General features: G+C 38.9%; 1 protein-coding gene across 2 annotated transcripts in view; it reads right to left on the bottom strand.

Moving 5' to 3' along the window:
* Positions 1 to 25037, bottom strand: part of cacna2d3a (calcium channel, voltage-dependent, alpha 2/delta subunit 3a) — a 186614-nt gene that overhangs the window by 3467 nt on the left and 158110 nt on the right. For both annotated transcript variants that reach the window (XM_036138420.1, XM_036138425.1), the window contains 9 exons: positions 15654 to 15715; positions 14076 to 14120; positions 13935 to 13997; positions 11884 to 11954; positions 8689 to 8764; positions 8536 to 8588; positions 6500 to 6555; positions 3002 to 3116; positions 9 to 121 (listed from right to left, as the gene is read on the bottom strand). In XM_036138420.1, the coding sequence (XP_035994313.1) occupies positions 9 to 121; positions 3002 to 3116; positions 6500 to 6555; positions 8536 to 8588; positions 8689 to 8764; positions 11884 to 11954; positions 13935 to 13997; positions 14076 to 14120; positions 15654 to 15715 (654 nt within the window). The remainder of the gene's footprint in view (positions 1 to 8; positions 122 to 3001; positions 3117 to 6499; positions 6556 to 8535; positions 8589 to 8688; positions 8765 to 11883; positions 11955 to 13934; positions 13998 to 14075; positions 14121 to 15653; positions 15716 to 25037) is intronic.

The following is a 25037-nucleotide window of genomic DNA, read 5'->3' as shown; positions in this document are numbered from 1 at the left end:
AAGGATATACATAATTTCTATGGGGTCCATGGTGATGGGTCCGAAGTCGCTGCAGTCACACTTATTGTCCACCACCACCATAAAAAGGTTACTGCTGGGGATCTGCTGAATCACAAATGACCTGCCAATAAAAGCAGAAAGCCAGAAGGAAAACAATGAAAGATGATAAAACATTGAAGGAGGAATTTTCTGATCGACTAGTAGTCAAATTGGATGAGTATTGTGCTCATGATCGAATACTCCTTCGATAATGTGTAGACGGCATTGGAAAGACTTCACAGAATATATGACGAGGAGATAAAATGGTTAAATTAAGACCTCTGGATAAACTCAGAGAGGCACACAATCTCAAAAGGACACTCAGTAATCAAATAGGACAGACATGCATTTCTGACTCACTAACTCTTTGCTGTGTCTAGTTCAAGGTGAGCATCGATGAAGTGTTGCTGAATATAACACACTCCATCAAGAGACAAATGTGAACCACACTTTGGAGCCTATTTCTTCCCACGTCTGAGTTTTACTGGCCTGGAAGATCAGGTCTCCTGCTCAGTGATTTATTTCCAAGGAAGAGCTTTATGAAGAAGAGAGCTTGTAAAGATTCAATCTATTTCTTTATATCGCTCTTTCTTTTCTTTGGGTCTCTCCCCTTCCCTATCTTTTACTTCACTTTGGTTATCAAATGTTAAAATAGTTTTTGCACAAATTCCTTCTCAAGAGGAGGAGTCCAACTGCTGACAGATCAGAGATGGCCTAATATCTGCAGCAGTATTTCCATCCTCACTGATTTAACAGTATTATTAAATCAATCTTACCCCTAAAAGTCTCCAGTCGTTTAGAGGTACCTATACACAAATCGCACTATGACCAATATAACCTCTCCAGCACATTGATCAATTCGGTTTCGAACAGAGTCATTTAGAATCTGCCAAGATCTATACTACTCCATTCTCTCCCCTGCACGGTGCCAGGCTGATCAAGTTCTGACCACTGAAAAAAAGCAGAACAGGCTTCCTTGGAAAGGAAAATGTCCTAAACATATCATGACACTCCACAGCTGCTGGACTTAAACATGCCCAGTGTTAGGAAAGTCAGCTCCACGGCCTGCGTGAAAGCACGGATACCTCAAATACTCATTGAAGAATGCCTCAAATACACACAGATGGACAGCATCAACCACCAAGGCAAACACTTTCACAAACATAGAAAACCAAGACATCTTTGATCTCTGTGACCCGAGGAATGGACTTGGAAGATGTTTTTTTTTCTGAAAGAGGGATGAAAGATGGACAGCTAACTCTACGAGTGACATCATGGACGGCATTAAAAAAAAGGTCACTTGGAACGGGAATGGGAGCTAAAAAGGTACAAAGACGGTGGCAGTCCATGGCCTCCTCTCAAGGTTGTAGGAAAAAACAAAACTCACTTAGTGGCAAAAGATGGTAAATCTAAAGCAGTATGCAAGATGGAATTCCATACTGTTTAAGAAAAGTGGCAGTGCTTTGCCTGTTACATGAAGGAGTATGTCTTTGTTACAATTTGGCATAGCATAATTATGACCATGACTGCATGTTTTGTATAGTTTACATTTCACATTTAACTATACAGCAGATGCATGAGGTCAAAATAAAATCTTAAACAAAAGAGGCCATAAAAGAAGAGAAAAGCTTTTATATTTTTATGCTGTAATGTTCTTGTATCATATTAGTCTTTAATGTTTGAAACAATCTCAACTTAGGGAACCAAGTAGGCCTATCAGTGAAACTTCAACCTGTCGACAAAAACCGGTTGGGATCAAAATATTTTCCTTTGGAACTAATTAGACATAAAAAAAACAAAATATGCTGATCAGATAGAATAGATAGATGTAGGCACTAACTTTAGCACCATCAGCCTGTAGTGGAGATACATTCTTACAGCCCTAGGCAGACAGCAGTATTTACCTTATCAAAAACATGTTATGCCTTGATTCTATTAAATCTGAGAAGAGAAGCATCAAATCATAAATAACCTATGTTGCCTTATTCAGCCTATTATCTAATCCTCCGTATTTTGATTTCCCTGGGGCCTAATTACACTCATTGGTAAGCAATAGATGTGCATAAATGACATGCCTGCACAGAGAGTCAATAGAGTGGGTCTATTTCCTACAGCAGAATGATACACACACATCTCAATGAAAATACAGAAGAATGTCTTAGTCAGTCAATGATGTAAAATATATTTATCACAAATACGCTTCATCACAAATATAAGCTGGAAACTTCAAATGAATGTGAGATTTATTGTATCGGATCAGGAAAATAATTGTTTACAGTGGATTTGTGTGTAAGAGCATACAGCTCTTCACGCCGTCGTCACTGGATAAGAACAACGCTGTCATGTCAATCTGAAAGCGTGTGTGAGAGCCTGGGTAGGTGCTGCTGCATGTGTATTCTGCGTTATGACTGGATCCCCAACCACATTTTAGACATGGCACCAACAGCAGTGGTTACCCTGCCGACCTTGAGGGGGCTCTGCAGGCAGCAGACACAAAGGAAAACACACACATAGACTGAAACACATGCACACAAACACAGATTTCCGAGCTCGCTGGCAGTTCCACAGCTGGGAGCAATGAAGGGCCCATTGGAGGGATCCAGAGAACACCCCACAATTGCCTGACAGAAAATCCCAAATTGTTAATGGGGACCACACTCATTTTCCCATTTTTAAAAGGAAGCCTTTTTTCAACTTCTCTCCCTCATCCTTAAATGCCTCGTATTTCAAACTGCTGGAGGACAGAGTTGGGGGTTTGTGTGTGTCGCTGATGGATTGGCTGGATAAATGTATTTTCAACAGAAAAATGAACTTGAAGTTTATTCCTCATCCTTTTCATAGGTGTATCCGTCACTTTTTGTTAGATTCTTTCACATCAACCAGTTGACAAAAGTTTCTTATTCTGAAAAGCTCCTTGGGGCACTGTTGGTACAATCTGTGTTGTTTTCTGAGTGTCTCTTACTTGATACAGCCTTCACAGTCAATGTTGCCCATGTTCTCTTTGATTGTTCTTTCTGAGACGAAGGCAGGGTACTCTGTGTCACACGGCACCTGCATATGCGGACCTGCCCTCTGAGCTAAAGGAGGGGGGAACAAAAGTGGAAACAGAGAGGAGGAGATTAAGAAAAACGAGACCATAAAGAGTGAAAGAAATGGTAAAGGAGAGAGGCAACAAACCACGGAGTTCAAATGTGCAGGATAAGTTAAAGGACACCGAATCGGAGACTTTAAACTATACCTGTAAAAAAAACTCATCAAGTCATTAAACAGGATTCCAGGCAAATAGTTTAACACACCGCACTTTGAAAAAAAAAAAATCAATCATTAAAGAAAACAGTATCCATGAAGCAGAACCTTTTTTTTTTTTGCTTTCATTCTCCCCAAACATTGCTTCAACACTACTGCCACCTAGAGGACTGACACCATACTACGAGACGGCTGGAAGAATCTTCCAAGAGCAAAGTAATTTATTTAATGCAAGCACATAGCTTTAAAGCCCGGCTCTGTCACAGAGCGTTTCTCGTCTTTATGACAGAGATTTCTAAACATGGCAGATTAAAAGTGTGATTAGAATGGTTTAATTACAGCGAGCCAGCACAGCAACATTGTTGTCTAGGTGGGTGTATGTGTGCGTCGCATTAAAACGCGTACATGAGTATAAACGTCTGGGATTAGCTCAGCCTGAGTAGTTGTGTAGATTTGGTTACAACTTTGCTGGGTTGCTGTGTTTCAGCTGTGTGTCACAAGCCCGGGTGTCTTTGTTGTAAAAAGATACAGAAAGTGCTGCTAAGACCTGAGGCTAGCCAGCTGTGAAATTGTCTCGAATGCCTGGCGAGTGGCGATGCCCAGCTTCACTTCATCCAGGATTAAAATGTGCAAGCAAAACATTTTTATGGAATTTTCATTTTGCAGTTTCTTTCTCCATCCCTCTCTTTCCCATCCCTCTTTCACACGACCATTTTCTTGGTTTTGGCTCCAATTAATATGACACTGCTTAGTGTAAGTTTCTTTCCAGACAGGGAAATGGTAATCAACACTTGATAAAGCAGAAGGCATCACAGCGTTCACTGCTTTTCAGTGAAAATATTAGAAAGTGCATAGGTTTAAGGAAGCAAATGAGAAAAAAAGTAAAGACAAAGACATAAAACCAAAAAAGAATAAAAAAGAAAATACATATTTATCATGTTATAAGCAGATATTGTTGATCTCTAAAACCACTATTCAGCATACGCAGTACAATGCATCTTACGGATCAGCCTGCAACGTTGTAATAATCAGATTTAAACTCTTCTTTGGATTAATTATTTCCACTATTTGTCTGATTGACACTTTTTCGGGGTTCATACTAAGGAAGCACAAGATGGTGAAGACAAAGACAAAAAGATAATGTTTAACCAGTTTATTTCACCTGAACTTAAGCATAGACTGTGTTTTTTTTTATTTAGGTGCATTTTATGTTTATAGGATATACCATTTCACAGATGAAACTTAAAGCATACTTCAAAAATAAATTAATTAATTAAATACAATGGAAAAATTACAAATTAATAAAATATAACAAAATAAAAAGGGGCATATTGATCAAAGGATAATGAATACAGAATATGATGAATAGGTGTGATTTTTCTTTTTTTATTCATTGTAAAGAGAAGAAAAGCAAATTTCATAATCCAGGTGTGACTGTATGAAAGGAGGTTTTCAGTTACTTTCTATATGGATCTGAACAACAGTTGTCTCTGCTTAGCTGGCCCTAAGGCTCTGAATGTAAGTGGCAGACTTTAACAGCTGAGAGCTTAAATATGTAAATCTCTCAGGAAAAAGCTTTTTTGGTCAGTCGGCCTTTTCAGTTTGTGCGTCACATTCTTGAAACACAGTACCATTAGACTGTACATACATTTTCTGTAAATCTTTAAAACATTGGCTTTTAAATAATCAGAGTTGCAATCATGATTTAAACGAGCCACATATCAACAACACTCAGAAACGCTGTTGGTTTCTCTGAGCCTGAGCCCATCTGATCTGAGATGACTGATGGAACGTGGAAAATGGTGCTGTGGTCTGACGAGTACACATTTCAAATAGGTTTTGGAAATCATGGATGTTGTGTCCTCTGGACCAAAGAGGTAAAGGACTATCTGGATTGTTATCAGCCCAAAGTTCAAAAGCCAGCACCCGTGATGGTATGGGGGTGTGCCCACGACATGGGTAACTTGCACATCTGTGAAGACACTATTAATGCTGAAAGGTACATACATGATTTGAAGCAACATATGCTGCCATCCAAGCAACTTCACTTTCAGGAACGTCACTGCTGATTTCAGAAAGACAATGCCGAGCCACATTCAACACGTTACAACAGCGTGACTTCGTAGTGAAAGTGTACAGGTACTTGACTGGCCAGCCTGCAGTCCAGACCTGTCTGCCATTGAAAGTGTGTGACACATTATGAAGCTCAAAATACGACAACGGAGACCCCAGACTGGTGAGGAACGGAAATTATATATCAAGCCACAGTGTGAAAGAATTCCACCAACAAAGCATGAACAATTAGTGTCCTCAGTTCCCAAATGCTCATCTGTGTTGTTAAAAGGAAAGGTGATACGTGACAATTGTGTGTCAATTAAACTTGCCTAGCGTTGCCTTGTAGCACAGTAGTAAATACACAGATGTCCCAGCTTTTTATGAACATATTAAAGGCATTAAATTGAAAATAAGTTAACTTTTGCAAAAAAAAAAAAAAAAAAAAAAAAAAAAACTGTTCATCATTTCTTTGTAGTGTACTGTAGTGTAGTGTTGAAAAGGATTTACAAAGCATTGTAATCGGTTTTTATTTACATATTGTTTATTTACATATTGTGGTTGTAACAGTTTTTTCTGTGATGGATGAATGGATAAACATTTTTTTTAATAAAATACAGAAATAACTTATTTTTGTTGTGAGTAGTTTTTGAGGATTTTGCGAGCTCTAATGAACTGGAGACAGTTTTATCCCTGTTGTAGATTTTTTTTTTACCTGTAAGGAATAAAAGCTCCAGGTGTTGAAAGAACTTTACTGAAAGAGTCCTGGAGACTGGAAAAGAATAGACTGAAAGACTTTCACTTAATGTTTTAGTCTATTTTCTGTTTTTATTCTTCTTCTTTGGAAGTGGGGTTGTACTTTAAATCAGTACAAGTCAAAATATTTCCAAAAAATAGATATGACATATATGTTCAAATATACTTGCATATTCTGACATTTATTATATTTTCAAGTTTAAAATGTATTCACTTTTGTTTATGACATGATCATGGTGGGTAATTATCACTGAGGAGACCAAATATGTTCAAATTGTTCTTTGTGTTAGATGTTGTTTACAAAAACATTGTGTAAAAAAAAAAAAAAAAAAAAAAAAAAATTGGTGTGATAAAACTGGTGTAGACGTGTTTGTAAGAGGGTCCTTTAGAACGAGTCCATTCTTACCTTTAGCGGTGAGATCCGAGTTCCACCAACTGTACAAGTTGAATTCAACCAGGAATCTAAACAGGGAAGTCGCAAACATTATCAATACACAGAAGTATCTGCATGTGTAACACAAGTGGAACAAAACCGTCCATTAATTTGCTATGTCAAACGCACAGAACAGTAAGAATGTTGTGCCATGATTGCAAAAAGTCCTGGCATTCTTCATGAACCAGGAATCTAATCCAGGCACTGCAGTTTATCACAACACATGAACTAAGACATTTTAAATTTACTTTAAACAATGGAATAAACTTAATCCTCAAGACAAGTGAATGTGCTACACTTTAATGTGGTACATTTTGTAAACCAGGACCCCATAATGCTCTGAGGGCACAATTTGTGCTACTAACTATAAATCACAGCCTACTTTCTTCTCAATCACCTTATTAAACTCTAACAAATCTGGGGTTTCCATAACCAAAAGTGTTTTTTTCACCTTTTTAAATTAAATTCACTTTGAAAAACAGACTGCTGCTGCTGCACCTTCCTGCCAGTCGGTTTAATGTGATCTGCTCTTGATGCTGTCGGTTTAGTCAAAGCTAAGAGGTAAGTCCATGAAGCAGGAGAACAACTTTATTTTTCCAAGTGTTCTAAGGATGTGACTAACTGCAATTGCTATAAATATGTTAAGATCCAAATTGACAGTGAATTATACGACAGCAGAGATTTGAAAAATAGAGATGAAGTGAAATGTATTAGTTTGCACTTTAAAGCAGCTTAGTTTCTGTTAGAAATTATATGACACCACAGATTGCTGGAGCTGCTCAAAGCAGTTACAGGGAAGATAACACATGTCTCAGAAATTGTGGACATCAGACAAGTGACATATTTAGATTGGACGAAATGGACCGATAAAAGGGAAACGGGTCACTTCAGAATATGGTGAGACGTTCTGCATCATTGTCAAGCAAGGAACACTGTGAAATGGGTACACTCCCTTGCATGGAAGTGTGCATTTTAGATTCTCTATGATGCTGATGCAATGATCATTGAGGGCTCTTTTGTATTTTACATTTTTCTTGCATCATGACCAATATAAGAGCCCAATACTGAGCTGTACCATTTCTCTGGCTTGTTGAGATTAAATGTGTTAAAGTATAGTTTCTGTCTCAAGAGTCATTTGTTACTAAAGGGGTGATTAATAAAAGAAGACCACTTCGGGAGGACCCACCACAGGGGGCGATCATCTTTAACATGTTCATGCCTGTAGGTGGCAATAATTTTAAAACTGAATCAGGCTGGGACTTTGTATCAGACAATGCTTGTTCCTAAATGAGTCTTGACTGAGATATTCTCATTTTGACATTATGATATAATGTATAAAGAAAAAAAATACTGGTTTTAGATGTTTCCCTTTGCACAACTCTTGACATGAAAAACTCTTAAAATAATAAAAACAAATCTAGCAAAAAAATTAGGTGGATAGGAAAAGTTTGAACCGTAATGAAAACTGAAATTATTGCAATGCTGCTTAATTTGGATCGAACATGGAAGAAGAAAAAACGCTAAAAGGTTTGTAACTGATCTTTCCAAATGACAGATGCAAAATTTGAAATTTTCTGCGTTGATCTTGTCGAGAATTTACTGTTCTAAAAATAGGAAATATCTGAAATTTGTATCAGTTTATCTCCAATGTGTAAAAATAAAATGAGCAAATGAGTACAGACAACTCAGTCCTCCCATGATGCACTGTGGCAGTGACAGACCACCCAGTAGGCACAAACCACAACCACAACGTGGCATCACAGAAATACTCGTGCTGCAGGAAACATCAGGTAGTTATTACGGGTTATGATCACAGCGAATCGCATCAATGTACATGTGGAGGCCTCCATAAACAAACACACAGCAGATATAGGGTATACCCACAAACATACAGCTAATCCCTGAGTGGAGGGGCCTACATATGAGTCTTCAGAAACCACATATCTGCACAGAACTTATAGCGAAACTCCATAAACACACAAGAGACATTTTCCTGCAAGGACTCTTACATGACGAGCTCAGTCAGGATCCACTTTACAGCTGCAAAAAAAGCGAAGTAAGGCTAGAAGAAAAAAAGGGAGAAAATATAAATTGGTAATAAATATTGTAATATATAGACCATACTACATGGTTAGGACACATTGAGGCTGAAGAGTGCTCACATCCAGCAGCGTGTGTCCACTGTCACTGCTTTCTGAATGGACCCAGCAGAGAGCCTGGTAGTCATACAACGTGACACTGGAGATAAAGATAGAATAGACAACAAGACAATGACAAAGAGCATCTGAAATAGAAGTAGAGATAACATTTTTCATAGTTCTGTTGCGTTGTCAAGACGTATGCCAAGAAAAGGAGATATACGTCTTGATTCACACATTCTCTCTTCAATTACAGGCCTCAAGGGACTTATATGCCGCTGTGTGGGAGCGGGAAGAGAGGATCCCATCTCTACAATAACTGCCGTTTCACCTACAAATATTATACAGGATGGATGTGGAAAGAATGGCAATAGGAAAGCAAGTGAAAGCTGAGTGTTTCCTGAGAGGTTTGTCAAAGTTATTTCAGAAAAGTATGTGTGTGTAGATAATTTGAGGGATATTGAAGGGATATCAGAGGACTTAAGGGCTTAGCGGACCCCGAGGGGGTGAGATCTAGCTCCGTCTGGATGAGGTTATTGCTAAGGTTTCAAACTTGCCGTTGCACAATGGACACTCTTTTCATTGGCCTTTGGAAGAGTTCTGACACATATGATACACCTGTGTGTGAATGGCTGTCTGAGCATGTGTGACGACTGAGTGGGTCCAATATATCTGCAGCCCTAGGCGATGTTGAAACCTCAGTCACAGTACTGATGACATACAGCTCCAACACACTGCCCGGAACCAATTAGTGCTAAGTAAGACCACATGAATGTGTTAATGAATAACTTAAGCTCATGTAAAATGTCAAGGATGTATATATCAGCGGGTCTCACAGTCTGGGCTCCAACTAGGACTGAACACAAAGTCAGTCCAGACCAAACTCGCCCATTATTGGTATGATCAGATATTGTTTTAGGTTGAAGCATGCGTTTACTTTGTGAAAAACTGAATCTTGAAAAAAAAATGTGCCATATGGGAGAGCGCCTAAGATTTTAATCGTTAATATTTGCAATATTCTAAGCAATGGGAGAGAAGCTGGAAAACAACACTTGTTATTTTTTATCTCTACCCGCGACTCACTAGAGATACAATAAAAACTTTTTACATTAAAACTGAAAGGAGACAGGAGACACTCTGTCTATGTGTTTTTTGCCACACAATTTACCCATTGTGGGACAATAAAGGTATTTCTTATCTCATTTTATTGGCGTATAATCTGTATGTGCACAATAAAACAGTTCTCTAGAAATTAAGAGTCAGACACATGTGTTAGGTAAAACTTTGTCACAACTTTCTAAAATCCAGTTCACCCTGAGTTTCTGTAATGAAGAATGTCCAAAAGGAAACGGAGTAGAAATATTGAACTAAAACACAAGAATAAAACATATATGATTACTATAAACTAATGAAATGTGGTATAATTTGAAACTGCTATGTTTTAGTTCACAAAGGTTTAGAGAAAACTAATAAGTGTTTTAGAAGGAAATTGTAATTATTTTTAAATTGCAGTGTTGAAATGTTATAGATCAATTTTGATTATATACTTGTTTAACACGAAGAAAGGGATTACTTGATAAAGCATGCCATTCTGAAAAATTAAGCGGTAAAAAGAGAATTTGGGAACAAAATAAAACGGAATTTGTAAAAAGGATGAAAATACTACAGGGCCTTTGATTTCAGCATCTCACTGAAAGCAAAACTTCAACATATAATAATTATTTCTGGGTAAGCACAAGTTTTACCTTAGTGTTTTGTCTTTTGTTGTTGTTTTTTATTGCACTTTCAGATCAGTCTGTTTATTTTATTTATTCTTGTGGGTGAAGAATGGTCCTTTATTTTTTTGCGGGGAAAAAAGTAGATAAGTTAATCAATTATAAGGTAACACTTATAATGGAATGGTAGTGTTCATTATGGTTTACTTTGAAACATTTTGGTAGCGTATGGTCACAAACTTGCATTTGTAGCACAAATTGGTATCTAATGTACATGTAAGTTGTAAATAACTTTAATACAACTTATCTAGAAATTAGATTTGAACCAATGAACTTGAGATTTGACTTTACTTTGTTATTGTACGACACTTGCATTGATTACACACAACTGTTGGAGCATCAGCATTTTAATGGATTAGTCTCTGACAGTTTTTAATTTTTGCAAGTATCTAAAAGCATTGACTTTATCCTTTGAACAAATTAGTTAACAGTTTGTTTCAAGGTTAAGTAAGGCATTTTGGAATGTCAATTTTGTTTTTTACAAGATAAAAAATGGCAAACATCGTATTGGATTCATCAGTGTTTCAATCTAAACGCTCTGTTACTCATAATACTAAAACTTCCTTCAACAAGTCTTATTAGTTATTCAACATGTGTCCTCATCAATCTTGAACAATCCATCATCAACTAACTTTAAGGACTCTAGGAAATCTCTTGTAGATCTCTATTGTTTCTATGGATGGGTCTGTAATCTATTAGCTGCTTTTGAGGGATCATTTCTATAAAATATGGGCTGGGTTTTGCAGTCATGCAATGATTTGCAATCATATACAGAATTCCCCCTCACCCATGTCCCATAGATAGAAAGGGAAGGAGGGCATTGCATTGCTGCAGCCTAGGGAATGTGGTTGCAAACTTCAGTGTAATAATCTACACCAAGCTCTATAACAAGGCAAAGACTTTCACTCAAATTTCCCATCATTCCACAATTGCTTCATATCCAATCAGAAATTGTGTGTTTGCTTTTCTGCTCTCGGGCATTTCTGCTGTGGAATACTGGGAAGGTGTCCCTGAACTAATTCTAAAAATTAATTGCAGGCTGTAGAAACTGACTGCTCCCGGCATTTTCTTGGAGATAAAGCTTCCTAACAAGAAAAATATGTATGTCAACATGACATTTTCTGTATGAGAGTTTGTGTATATGGTGTGCAAATGTATGAATTGTTGAAGTTTAGTCTAATTCTTTTGTTTCAGGAGAAAGATCTGCTCCAACCCCCTAATGGAGCGCTCCTCTGCAAGCAGGGTCAGGGTTCAGCTCCGAATGGCTCAACACGATTGGCTGCGTTTAGAGCTGTCAGCGCGAAGGGAGACATGCTCTCATTTTGTAACCTGCTGTTTGATTTTTTGCACATGTATGTACACATATACAGCCACTCACGCTCATGTATAGACACAAACTTCGAACTTTCACACACACTCACACAGGCACGCACACATGGATTACCGTTTAAAAGAGCCCATCTGCAGCAACTTATTCATTACAGCTCCTTCTGCCTCACCAAAGAAATTTCCAGTCTAAAAGAGAAAAGACAAACATTTTCTTAAATGAAAAAAAATCTGTTTTAATTTGCACAATAGATTACATATAATTATACTATGTGCATTGTTTGTTATGCTTCAGAAATTATAACATGCACATTGCACATTGAGGTAGCAAATAGATTTATAGTTGTGACATATAGTAATACATATAGTAGTTCTTTAAGGTTTACACAACCATGTTAAAATCTCAGGAATCTGCTAGGAGGAAAAATAATTAAAAGTAAAAAAAAAAATAATCCATGTGCATAATTCAATTGAATTTTATTTATATAGAGCCAATTCACAACACAGGCCATCTCAAGGCAGTTTACAAAGTCAAATTCAATCAAATCATCCAGGTTGGTCAAAAAGTTTCTAAGGAAACCAAGCAGATTACATTGAGTATTGACAAGCAGCGTTTACTCCTTATGAAAGCGCGTAGAGCCACAGTGGACAGCCTTCTGCATTGTCGATGGCTTTGCAGCAATCCCTCATACTGAGCATGCATGAAGCAACTGTGGAGAGGAAAATTCCCCTTTAACGGGAAGGAAAAACCTCCAGCAGAACCAGGCTCAGTGTGAACGGTCATCTGCCTCGACCGACTGGGGGTTACAGAAGACAGAGAAGAGACACAAAAGCAAAGAAGCACACATTGATCTAAGAATCCTTTCTATGTTATATGGTAATAGCAGATGAACTGTCTCTCCTGGAAGATGTCCCAGCTAACAGAACGCCAGACCAGGTGTACCTACTATGAATAAAAAATGACAAAGAACAAAAAGTTAAACGTTGAAATAACAGCAAACAATGGAAATTGGAGAACAGTAGGAGAACTCAGCAGAGTGGGAAAAATAGACCCTGATGTCTTCCAGCAGTTAACCTAACCCATGCTAACCATAAACGTTTTAAAAAAGGAAAGTTTTAAGCCTAGTCCTAAAAGTAGACAGGGTGTCTGCCTCACGGACCACAACTGGGTGTTGATTCCACAGGCGAGGAGCCGGATAGCTAAAGGATCTGCCTCCCATTCTACTTTTAGAGACTAGGAACCACCAGCAGATCTGCAGCCTGAGAGCGAAATGCTCTGTTAGGAACATATTGAGCAATCAGGTCCCTAACGTATGATGAAGCTTTATTATTAAGGGCTTATGTTAGAAGGAGAATTTAAATTAAAGTGTATTTTATGAATGAATTTTAAATTAAAATGCATTTTATGAATGAATTTTAAAAATCCTAAGGGCATGGAGTTGGCTCAACCATGTGTCACTGTTGGTATGGTGTAGTTTTGGTATTTTGCAACCGCACTTCCTAGTCCAGACACAAGAGATCATTGTTACTTGTAAAACACAACCAGATCTTATTGAAATATGCTGCAACTGCTTCAGTGTTGCTGGTAGCTTCATGGTGATCTTTGAAAATTGCTTGGAGAAAGTTCCAGTTTTTTTTTTTAACATCTGTTATCCTATGTTTTCCAGTTATAGGTGACTGCCTTCCTCTGAGGGCCCCACAAACTGTGGAGGTGTTCATAAAGCACCTAAAGTCATTCGTATTTCAAATGGCCTTTTAGTACTTAAGATTTCAACTTTGCTTTTACGGTGTCTTATTGTTTTTTTTTCTCCTGTTTTTAATATACTTTGGGAACTGCTTTGAACCCCCTGCTATTGGAGCACTTTTATTTGAAATGTAAAGTGCATTATAAATAAAATGTATTATTAATATAAATTATGATTACATTAAATAAGACAAGATTAAATGTATTAATACAAAGGATAAAAGCAGGAAAAGAACATGCAAGGGAAAAGAAGGGCAATGACAGCCAGCGGACCGGCATCGTATGAGCCAAAGTCAGAGTGACAGCATGTCTGGTGACAGCTAAGCAGAAGGTCCATACTCAAACAGCACTTTGAAAGAGAGAGAGAGAGAGCAGCCTGTACAACAGTATATAACATGAGACAAATGTATTTATGCATATCTTACCAATGTATAGTCCTCTGCTACAAGAATAAAGCCATTGTTGTCAATGAGGTAGCAGTTAATATCCTGTCAATTAGAAAATATAGTTTAGTACAGATTTATTATGCAGGAAATTGTGGACTGAGAAGAGAAAACATGTCTGACCTCATCATCACAGCTTATAGAGCATTTCCCATCTAATGCTGCACACTGGGAAAAAAAAAAACATATGATAATTCACTTTAGGTGAGAAATTCACCACAGTAAAATAAAAAAAAAAACAAAAAAAAAAACAATCATGAATAAGTGATAAAAGTTACTAAAAGGATTATTAAAAAAGGAGCCATAAATTTAAATGTCACTTTGTGACTTGTAACTTGTTAAAAAGCACACAGTTTTTGGAATGTATGGAATTTAACGAACACATGAGTGCCTAGAGGTTTGTTCTGTGTATCAAACAACAAGAAATCAGAATTCAAGCCCTCCAGCAGAGGGCGCCCTTCATGTTCACAATGAAGGGGGAGAGGGTAAATAGGAAACATTTTTGAAGTAATGCTCTTATTTCTTTCAGTTCTTAATTTGTGTGTGGTGGAAGTTGGGATAGAAGTAATGTCTCTGAATGTTCTATTCATGCAGAGATGGTAGGCATTAACTTTGTTGAGGTGCTTTCAACAATACCTATTATGTTCCTACCACTAGCTAGATGAAAAAAAAGCTAAAGAAAAAAAAATCAATGCTAATGAGACAGGTCAGTTAATTGGGTCATTGTAGTAATCAGTTGAACATAAGCAAGCAGTGACAGCAAAGTCTTCTATTCCAATATGAGTTCATAGGGTGAGGATTTAGAGCGCAATTTTTCCAATGAATAGGAGGATGTAAATACAGATGCTGTCTGAGACCTAACAGACCAACTCAGAGATGTTAAAAGTGTGCTCTGCTGAGTCCGGTCTACCATTTATGCAATTCTGTCCATGACAAAAATATAAGTAGTTGAAAGGAAAGCACTGCAGCAGTAGACACAACAATGTTTGCAGAATCGGAAGCGCTCCATATTGCCACACATGCATCATGTGACATGTGTTTTGTAATTTTGATTATGGAAGAATCCAATAAGCTGCCAGGGGTTTAGCTTTAAAATAAATAGGTCAGCACGCTCTCTGAAAGATTAGGTCTGTTGAAATAAGAATTTTCGAAAAAGGACTTCTACCTCAATCAGTGAACACAATGTTTCAGATTTTTTACTCACCATCAGTTATTATCAGTTATCTACATTTTCACTACTTTTGTTGGATGAGGAACATATCTGAGCCATGATCCATTACTGTTACCTGCTGATAAGCTCAAAGTACAGTCACTGAACTAGCCACTCATTGATTGAATTGCTTTTATGTTGTATTATGGATAGGTTTTAAAGTCTCTGTCCATTGTGTCAATTTTGAGCAATTTTTCCACTTGGCTGATGTTCAGAAATTCTTTATAGTTCTCCAAACTGGGACATTGCTGAATGCTGTCTACTACAAACCAAATGACGGACAGACGAACAAAAGTCAATCATAAATATAATGCTATGTCATATAAGAAGTAATCACAGAAATTATAAATTGAGAAGAATGAAATGTTGATGTAGAACAGTAACCTAAACATCAACAGGCAAAAAAAAAAATCTAGACAGTGTCAAGGTTATCAAATGTGTTTGAACTTGACACATGGATGCTTTGAACATGTGGGTTTAAAAATGTGTACCTGTCTGCTAGCAGTCCAAAACTTTCTCTGGAAAAACTCCAACTTTATCTGGATGCCAACAGCTGAAAAGAGAAGCAAAACAATGATCAAAGATTGAACCACGAAAAGCACTAACAACACATTGTAAATGTGATGTAAAACAATATAAATCAGAAAAATACAAAAACATTTGTATTTTCTTTCTCACATGGACCAGAGAGCCAAGGGCACGGCAAATCAATTTTTTTTGGATTCTGTGATTGTTTCTGTATATTAAAGATACGTGTCAATTTCATAAAACTTAACCGATCTGAGCAGAAAGTTCTTCTTGAAATGAGGTAGTTATTGTTGCTAAATTTGCCAGCTTGTTTAGAGTTGGCAGCAGATGATAAGAAACATTCTCAACAGGCTGACAAAGACATGTTTGCTATCGTGAAGGAATTCTTGCCAGGGAGTGGCGACCTAGCGGGCTGAGCAGCGCACTTGCTTTCAGAGAAGGCTGCAAGTACCTGGTTTAAACCCTGCAGACTGCCACTAAGACTGCCCTTAGCCCCAGAATGGTCCCCAGTTGCTGTAAAAAAAATAAAAATAAAAAATAAAAAAAAATCTGTCCACTGCTCCCTAAGGGATGGGTTAAAAGAAGAAGACACATTTAATTGGAATGTATGTTGCAATGACAATTTCTTCTAAGAGGAAAAGGTACATTTGCAATTTTGGTAAAATTCTCAAAGAACAAAAAAAAGAGAAAACTAAACAGGAAAAAATAGATTATTGCTTTCCATCTATATCAATTGATGTTTATCAGTAAAGCATAGCAACAGCGTATACGGTCCTTTTTGTTAATATACATTAATACTATCTGTCTCAAAACATCAAACTCATGCATAGATTAATTTCATTGTACTGAATAAGTTTGTATTAAGTACAAGGTACTAGAAAATCTAAGGTGTTACCAGAGTCCACATCGTCTACCTGTCTGTAAGACAAATCTCCTTTGACACTATATCAATTATTCTAATAGTTTTTACCCTAATTTAGATTAAACCTGCAGTAACCCTTCAAGTATAACAACAAGTGTCTTAGGCATGGCTATGGGTTTTTATACTTCATCAATATAGAGAAAAAATTCACCAAAATGCTTTGCATTTTATCCATCCACCCATCCATCCATCCATCCATCCATTGTCTTCCGCTTATCCAGGGTCAGGTTGCGGGGGTAGCAGCTTCAGTAGGGAGGCCCAGACGTCCCTCTCCCTAGCCACTTGGGCCAGCACCTCCGGGGGAAGGCATAGTCCCTCCAGCGTGTCCTGGGTCTCCCTCTGGGCCTCCTCCCGGTGGGACGTGCTCGGAACACCTCTCCAGGGAGGCGTTCAGGAGGCATCCTAATCAGATGCCCGAGCCACCTCAACTGGCTCCTCCTGACGTGGAGGAGCAGCGGCTCTACTGTGAGTCCTCCCTGGATGACTGAGCTCCTCACCTTATCTCTAAGGGAGTGCCCAGACACACTACAGAGAAAACTCATTTCAGCCGCTTGTATTCGGGATCTCGTTCTTTCGGTCACGACCCAAAGCTCATGACCATAGATGAGGGTAGGAACGTAGATCGACGGGTAATTCGAGAGCTTCGCCTTTTGGCTCAGCTCTCTCTTCACCACAATGGACCGGTACAGCGCCCACTTCACAGCAGACGCCGCACCAATCCGCCTGTCGATCTGCCGCTCCATCTTCCCCTCATTCGTGAACAAGACCCCAAGATACTGGAACTCCTCCACTAGGGGCAGCACATCCTCCCCAACCCGAAGGAGAAACTCTACCCTTTTCTGGCTCAAGACCATGGCCTCGGATTTGGAGGCACTGATTCTCATCCCGGCTGCTTCACAATCGGCTGCAAACCGCTTTAGTGAGAGCTGTAGATTACGCCCTGATGAAGTCAATAGGACCACATCATCCGCAAATAGCAAAGACGCAATACTAAGGCTACCAAACACTGGAGGACCACCACCCCAGTCTGCCAATCCAGGGGAACTGCCCCCGATGTCCACGCAATGCTGCAGAGCCGCGTTAACCAAAACAGCCCCACAACATCAGAGCCTTAAGGTACTCAGGGCGAATCGTATTTACCCCCGGGGCCTTGCCACCGAGGAGCTTTTTAACATCCTCGGCGACCTCAGCACCAGAGACGGGAGAACCCGACCCAGAGTCCTCAGGCTCAGCTTCTGCAATGGAAGACGTGTTGGTGGGATTAAGGATGTCTTAACCCTCTGACGCACGACGTCCCGAGTAGAGGTCAGCAGCACACCACCCCCACTATAAACAGTGTTGGTACAGCACTGCTTCCCCCTCCTAAGACGCCGGAAAGTGGACCAGAATCGCCTTAAAGCTGAATGAAAGTATTTCTCCATGGCCTCTCCGAACTCTTCCCACGCCCGGGTTTTTGCCTCAGCGACCAGCCGAGCCGCCCGCCGCTTCGACTGCCGGTACACATCAGCTGCTTCCGGAGTCCCACAGGCCAATAAAGCCCGGTAGGACTCCTTCTTCAGCTTGACAGCTTCCCTCACCGCAGGTGTCCACCAGCGGGTCCGAGGGTTGCCGCCGCGACATGCACCGACAACCTTGTGGCCACAGCTCCAACTAGCTGCCTATAGAGGCGCGGAACATGGTCCATTCAGACTCAATGTCCCCCGCCTCCCTCGGGACGTGTTCAAAGCTCTCCCGGAGGTGGGAGTTAAAGCTCCGCCTCACAGGGGACTCCGCCAGACGTTCCCAGCAAACCCTCACAGTGCGTTTGGGCCTGCCCGGTCTGACTGGCTTCCTCCCCCACCATCGGAGCCAACTCACCACCAGGTAGTGGTCAGTGGAGAGCTCCGCCCCTCTCTTCACCCGAGTGTCCAAAGTCGATCATTTTCTTTGTATTTTAAGAAAATAATTTCCTTATTATTTTAGAAGGGAACATTTTTTGGGCAAACGAGTCCTGAATCTATTTATCGAGTTTCTGCTTCATGTTGTAATCGCCTGCAGAGGAGCTGTGGCTCAGTAGCTGTCTTGCAGTTGGAAGGTTGTGGATTTGATTTAGGCTTCAGCTACCATGTGTAGATGTGCACTTGTGCAAGGCACATCTGGGTTTAGGTGTATAAATGTGGGAGTGTTGTGGGTATGGCTGGGTTAAATTATAGTGTAAAAGCAGTTTGAGTAGTCAGTGTGACTATAATAGCACCATTTGTGAAAACAACATCAAGGTACAAGAACTCCTTTCCTTAAGGCACACAGTAGCTATCACTAGCTGGACATAAGAAATCGGAATAGAGGGCCGATCGGAATGAAAATGCATCATGTAAAAACAGCAGTCGAAATAATGTGATTGAATTAAGATCAATCGGAGTAAACTTGTATTCCGATTAAGACGGGTGGTTCATGCCGATTGTTAATCTGAACACCGTTCATCTAAACATTAATGTCATTCAGATCAGGGCAAACTGTCGGCTGTGCATGACTGTGCATGTGCATCTCTCATCGTGTAATGCATGTTTCTAAGCACGCAGCTTTATTAGCCAGTGCAGTAATGCCTCAACCGCTCTTAGAACCTACCATTCTGTGTGTTCAGAAAGTACAGAATGAACACACTTCTGCGTTCTTTTTTTTTATATGTAATTGTTCGTTTTCTGGGTTTGTTTCTGTATGAATATTCAATAAAGTTTATAACAACAAAAAAATCATATTCTTCGGCACAGACAAAAGTGCAACTTCTGGGGTTTTTAGGGAAATTTGAGGACTTTGTCAGATGTAAATGTTTTGTTTGTCATATTTTTTTTCCATATGAACAATGTATTCCGATTTATTTATTTATTTTTATTTTTTTTACATTCTGAACACGTTTCAATCCAATGAAGGATTTTTGCACATGTACACGTAGCAAATGGCTCCCTACTAGGATGCAGCATTGCTTTTTTTACGTCAGTTTTGTTAATTCTAATTGTGCCAAGTTTAAAATATAATAGTTTGTTATTTATTACATAACTTAATGCGGCATTACAACCAGAGGTCTTTTACTAAACAAATTTGAATGAATGCTGGAGTCTCGACTAAATTTTAAACACATGTAGCCACTCCTGAATGCAGTCATTATGACAAATTTTAGAATTTGGCATGATAACAGCATGCCATAGTTTATGAATTCAGATGAGCAGGCTGAGAGTCTCATGCTCTGGCACACTTGCATCCTTTTAAAAACAAATGAAATTCACAGTGAGATCAAATCAAAGGAGATATTCACTTAGATCAGAGAGATTAATCCTTTCATGACGTTGGAACAGCTTGCAAAGTGTAATATTTAAGGCTACATTATCACTTTTAGTGAAAAATAGTCTGATATATAATGTTATCCTTAAGGCTGGAAAAGCAGCCATTCAAAAATAAAACAGGATAAAAAGTGCTGTCACTGCTCAGTGTACTGTGACAGTATAATTGTGCAAATGTTTGCATCCAGTGGGGTGCTACTGTGACCCATTTTAGCTCTTGCCCATAGGAACAGGTGCAGATTATCCCATCCTAAGCTTTGCCAGATCCTTTCGGCAGCCCACCATTTTTACACCCACATGAAAAACCCGGGAGAAGAGGCTAATTTAAGATGCTGGGCAACAAAAATGGAAACAGGAGAGATGGAAAAAAGGTAGGGTGATAAAAATGATTACAGATACAAAGTTGTCAGACAGAAAAACTGTGAATTATTACAATCTATTCCTCATGACATTTGAAATGAAAAAACAGAACTTTCATTAAGGATAGAAATTAATAGTGAAAGCATAAATCTACACCAGCAGCTTTGGGTTGGGGGTAAAAGGTACACTATTTTATATTATACCTGAATATAAATTCAGAACAGAAGCTCAAATCCATCTCACTAATACATGGTATTTATTTTTGTTCCATGGATGGACATTTAATTTCCCTATGTATGATTTAAGAACTTGAGAGTATTTATTCTCTGAGCTGGGTTTATGAGTCCAAAGATGAAGACACAGAAAATCCACTCTAAATCCATCCCATCACCAATCTCCTATCAGTTCTATCCCAGACGGGGGGTTTACAGCCGACTGATTTAGGATTTTAGTAAGGGTTGAATAAATGTATAGCGTTTTTTTTTCATACTCATTAAAACCTTTTCACGTTTTATCACATTACAGCCAAACTCTTCATGGTATTTTATTGGAATTTTGTGTTGTACTCAAGCACAAATGAAAGGGCACATTGAGAATAAAACAATAAAAAGAAAATGGTTTTCATAAAAATGAATCTGAAAAGTGTTTGCTTGACATTCTATTCACCCCTTCAACACTCAATATGTATGTACGTAATTAAAGGTTATTGCTATAGCACCTTTCACAGACAGGGGAGGGTCACAAAGTGAGCAATAAGTACACAAAAAAACAATAAAAATACAGATTCAATTACTATCTCTCCTTTAAGAAAAATCTTGAAGTAGAAATTGGCATAGTGGTCAAACAACCCTCTCATTGCTGTAAATTGAAAGCTTGGAGAATCGTTCCAGAGCCTTGGAGATGGCCTGGAAGGAGTGATCTCCTCAGGACATGGGTGCAAGGGACCATGAGAAAGATATGATCCTATGTCGTCAGCCTTTGAGAGGGTGTATAGAGACATAGCAGGACTCTGATATAGGAGGGAGTCTGACCATGCAAAGCTCTGAAAGTGAGTACCAAGATCTTGAACTTTATATGAAAAGAAACTGGAAGCCAGTAGATGGGAGCGATATGAGCCTTATTGATGGTGCGAGTCAGCAATTTAGCTGCATAATGTTGCAGACAAGACAGTTCCTTTTTGTTTAGACAAGAAAATAAACTGTTTCAGAGGTCTAAATGAAAGGACACAAATGGATGGATAGTCAGCCCAAGATTGGAAACAATTGTTTTTAATTTAGAGATTTTCCTCAACAGATAGAAACAGTTTTTTGTCAGCTGCTTTGAATGATGCTCCAATGACATTGCTTTCTCAAATAATGGCAAGATTTCTAAGGCTTGATTTAGCAGACAAACTCAGATCGCCCTTATATTGGCTGATCCCTGGAATGGCATCAGGGGCAATCACCAACAGCTCAGCTTTACAGAGTTACATTTGTGGAAGAAGCATTAAAGCAGCAGTACAGCTGAATATCATCAGTAAAGAAATGATAGGACACATTAGCAAACATAGAGCAAAAAACAAAACTGGCCCCAAAACTGAGCCTTGGGGCACTCCACACAGAAAATCTTCAGTCAGACATAACTTGATTTGCTGAGACACTAAAACTCCTACCCCAACAAATAGGAAGAGAATCACGCAAGACAGGACCTGATATACCAACCAAAATTGTGAAGTCTGATTGAATGTATTGATTTAATTAATAGGGACAGTGTACATTAATTAACATTGCTGCAAATGCACCAGAATTAGCCAAAAGGCTATTTTTCATCTGTTAGTCCCTGGACAGATCTTAAAATTGTCTACCTAAAAAAAAAAATAATATTACAGTGCTACAATACAAATATAAAAAAAACAGCAAAACAGATTTAACTCTTAAAGAAGTTAACAAGATTTTATAATCAATGCTGTCTGCAGAAGAAAGATCCAACAACACTAGAACAATGCATTTCCTTGAGTCCACAGACATCATAATGTCACAGGACACTTTAAGCAGGGCAGTTTCTGTAGAGTGATGCTTGTGAAAACCAGACTGAAAAGATTTAAAAATTCTGCAATTCTCTGAGAAGGATGTTAATTGCTCAGAGATCACCTTCTCTAAACGTTGGGACAGGGACACAGGTTTTGAAATGGGACTGAAATCAGTTGGGACAAGATTAGGCTTTTTGAGAAGTGGTTCCACAAAAACATGTTTGGAACAGCTGGAAAATACACCAGAAGACCGTGAAACATGTATTAGTTTGGTAACCCAGGGGCCAGTAGCAACAAACACTGTCGTAAGAGAGCTGAATATGTCAAACAGCACCCGTAATTTTTGTCTTATTTAAAATGATCGGCTGACAGAAGTAGTCAGCTGTGGTATTTTGGTCATTTCTTTTTAAAGAGGACATAAGTTGGTACAATCTATGGAACTCAAGTTCGATGGAATTCAACAGGCACTCAATCTTTTTGACAAAGTCGTTTAATATCTAAAACATATACATTAATCTAAGGACACGTGGTCTTCTTAGTGACCATATTAGATTTCACAGGAATACTCACACACGTGTCGCCTCACTTTAAATAGCCACAACTTTTGTGTATGTTTCTACTTTCTTTGCACATTTAGAAACTGTAAGTGTTCTCTGTTATTCAATGCGACATGACAAGCTCAGTCAGATTTCATGGAGAGCATTTGTGAACCAAGTCTTGCTGGATTTAGACTGGGCTATTCTAACACATTACCATTCTTTGATTTGAAACATATCACGGTAGGTCTAGGTGAGTATTTAGGGTCACTGTCCTGGTGAACCTCAAGGATAAGTCTCAAGTCTTTTGCAGTGTCTGACATATTTTCTACCAGGATTGTCAATACATCTTTTGTCTTCACTGACCAGCTTCACCATCCTTGCTGAAGAAATTAATACGGCAGCATGATGCTCCTACTTCCATGTAGTGATAAAAGCACTTTGTTACATATTTGCTGTGTCTCTCACATACCTGTCTAGTGATAAACAGCAATTTAGACTTCTTTTGGATTTCTTTGAACAACAGCTTCTACATGGCACCCTTACATAAACATCAGATTTGTGGAGAGTACAACTAAAACAACTGGTTGGCAGCCTGATTGTCCTCTTTTGCATGTAAACAACCAGCTTTGATTGTCACAGTTAAACTTGTTTATCCACTATGCAAAGGTATTGCTTATAATGCTGAGTTTACTTAGAACTCATCAAACTGACAAAGTCTCTTAGAGAAGAGCCAAAACATTTCAACAAAGAAGGGTCTTACCAAAGAACCTACTATTTTTTTTTCTTCTACCTGGATTATTGAGATGCATCAGTACGTACAACTTGAAACACGTTCCTCTGTCAACAAATTAACACACCTGAGCTATGGATCTCTGCAGCTCCTTCAGTGTTACCATTGTGTTACTATTTCCAGTGATCTTTGGGCAAGAGGATGGTACACTCTGGACACGCAGGAGAAACAACAACACACACGTTTGTTTTAAATACAAAGTGAGGACCATGCCTTGACTTCCATTGATTTTCAACCCTTTCTATGGCCTTACCCAGACCCCACCACTAAACCTGATCTTTACCAATATATATCCAACACTAACCTAAACCTAACTGAAACATGTGTCCTTAACCTAAACCCCTATCTACCCCCCTCCAAAAAAAGTTACCTTTTTTTCTGGGCTAGGACCCAGGAACTTCTTGCTGCAATATTGACCCTGTGGAGCTCCCGACGGACAGTTTTGGTGGAAACAGGGGAGTTGAGGTGCACATTTAATTCTGCCGTGATTTGAGGCGCCGTGGTTTTATGTTTTTTGGATACAATCCAGGTTAGCACCCGAACATCCCTTTCAAACAGCTTCCTCTTGTGTACACAGTTAATGGTGTTGAATGTGGTCTGTCCCTCTTGGTGGTATGCTGACATTACCCTGGATACCGTGGCTCTTGATACATCACAAAGACTTGCTGTCTTGGTCACAGATGCGACAGCAAGACGTGCACCAACAATTTGTCCTCTTTTGAACTCTGGTATGTCACCCATAATGTTGTGTGCATTGCAATATTTTGAGCAAAACTGTGCTCTTACCCTGCTAATTGGACCTTCACACTCTGCTCTTATTGGTTCAATGTGCAGTTAATGAAGATTGGCCACCAGGCTGGTCCAATTTAGCCATGAAACCTTCCACACTAAAATGAGAGGTGTTTCAGTTTCAGTGTCTAACCCCTGTATTTTTTCTTAGTATTAGGTGTATTTCTATGCGGATTCAACAGGTTTCTTCCCCAGGTTTGATCCGTTGTGAGAGAGGAGAGGGCAGCCTCTCCTACCTTTAAACTAATATGGCTTTCTTTCCGCTCATTTTGAGGCCTCTACATTTCAACCAACGTTGAATTGAATGCGATCAAAAAAGATTTTATGCTAAAAAATCTTCTTTGTCAATTTCACACCATTTATAAATCAAATGTGTCACCGCAGATTAAAACCAAATAGAATGGAACGTTTTCACAACATCTTTTTGCTTCTAATCACACCTTTTTTAAATGCATCCAGAACAGACTAACTTGACACATTAACATGTGGCTCTTTAACAGATCCAACGCAACATTACATATTTTCAGATGCATTTCCCTAAGTAGGTGTAGGCAAATAATGTTCAACAAGGCTGTGAATATAAATATCTGTTTGCGGGGCTCCATATGTTTTCATAAACTACTGG

This window comes from Fundulus heteroclitus, chromosome 1 (assembly GCF_011125445.2).
Source record: "Fundulus heteroclitus isolate FHET01 chromosome 1, MU-UCD_Fhet_4.1, whole genome shotgun sequence".
In the NCBI taxonomy this organism is placed as follows: Eukaryota; Metazoa; Chordata; class Actinopteri; order Cyprinodontiformes; family Fundulidae; genus Fundulus; species Fundulus heteroclitus.
The sequence above is the reverse complement of the archived record's forward strand: the minus strand, read 5'-3'. Positions and strand labels throughout refer to the sequence as shown.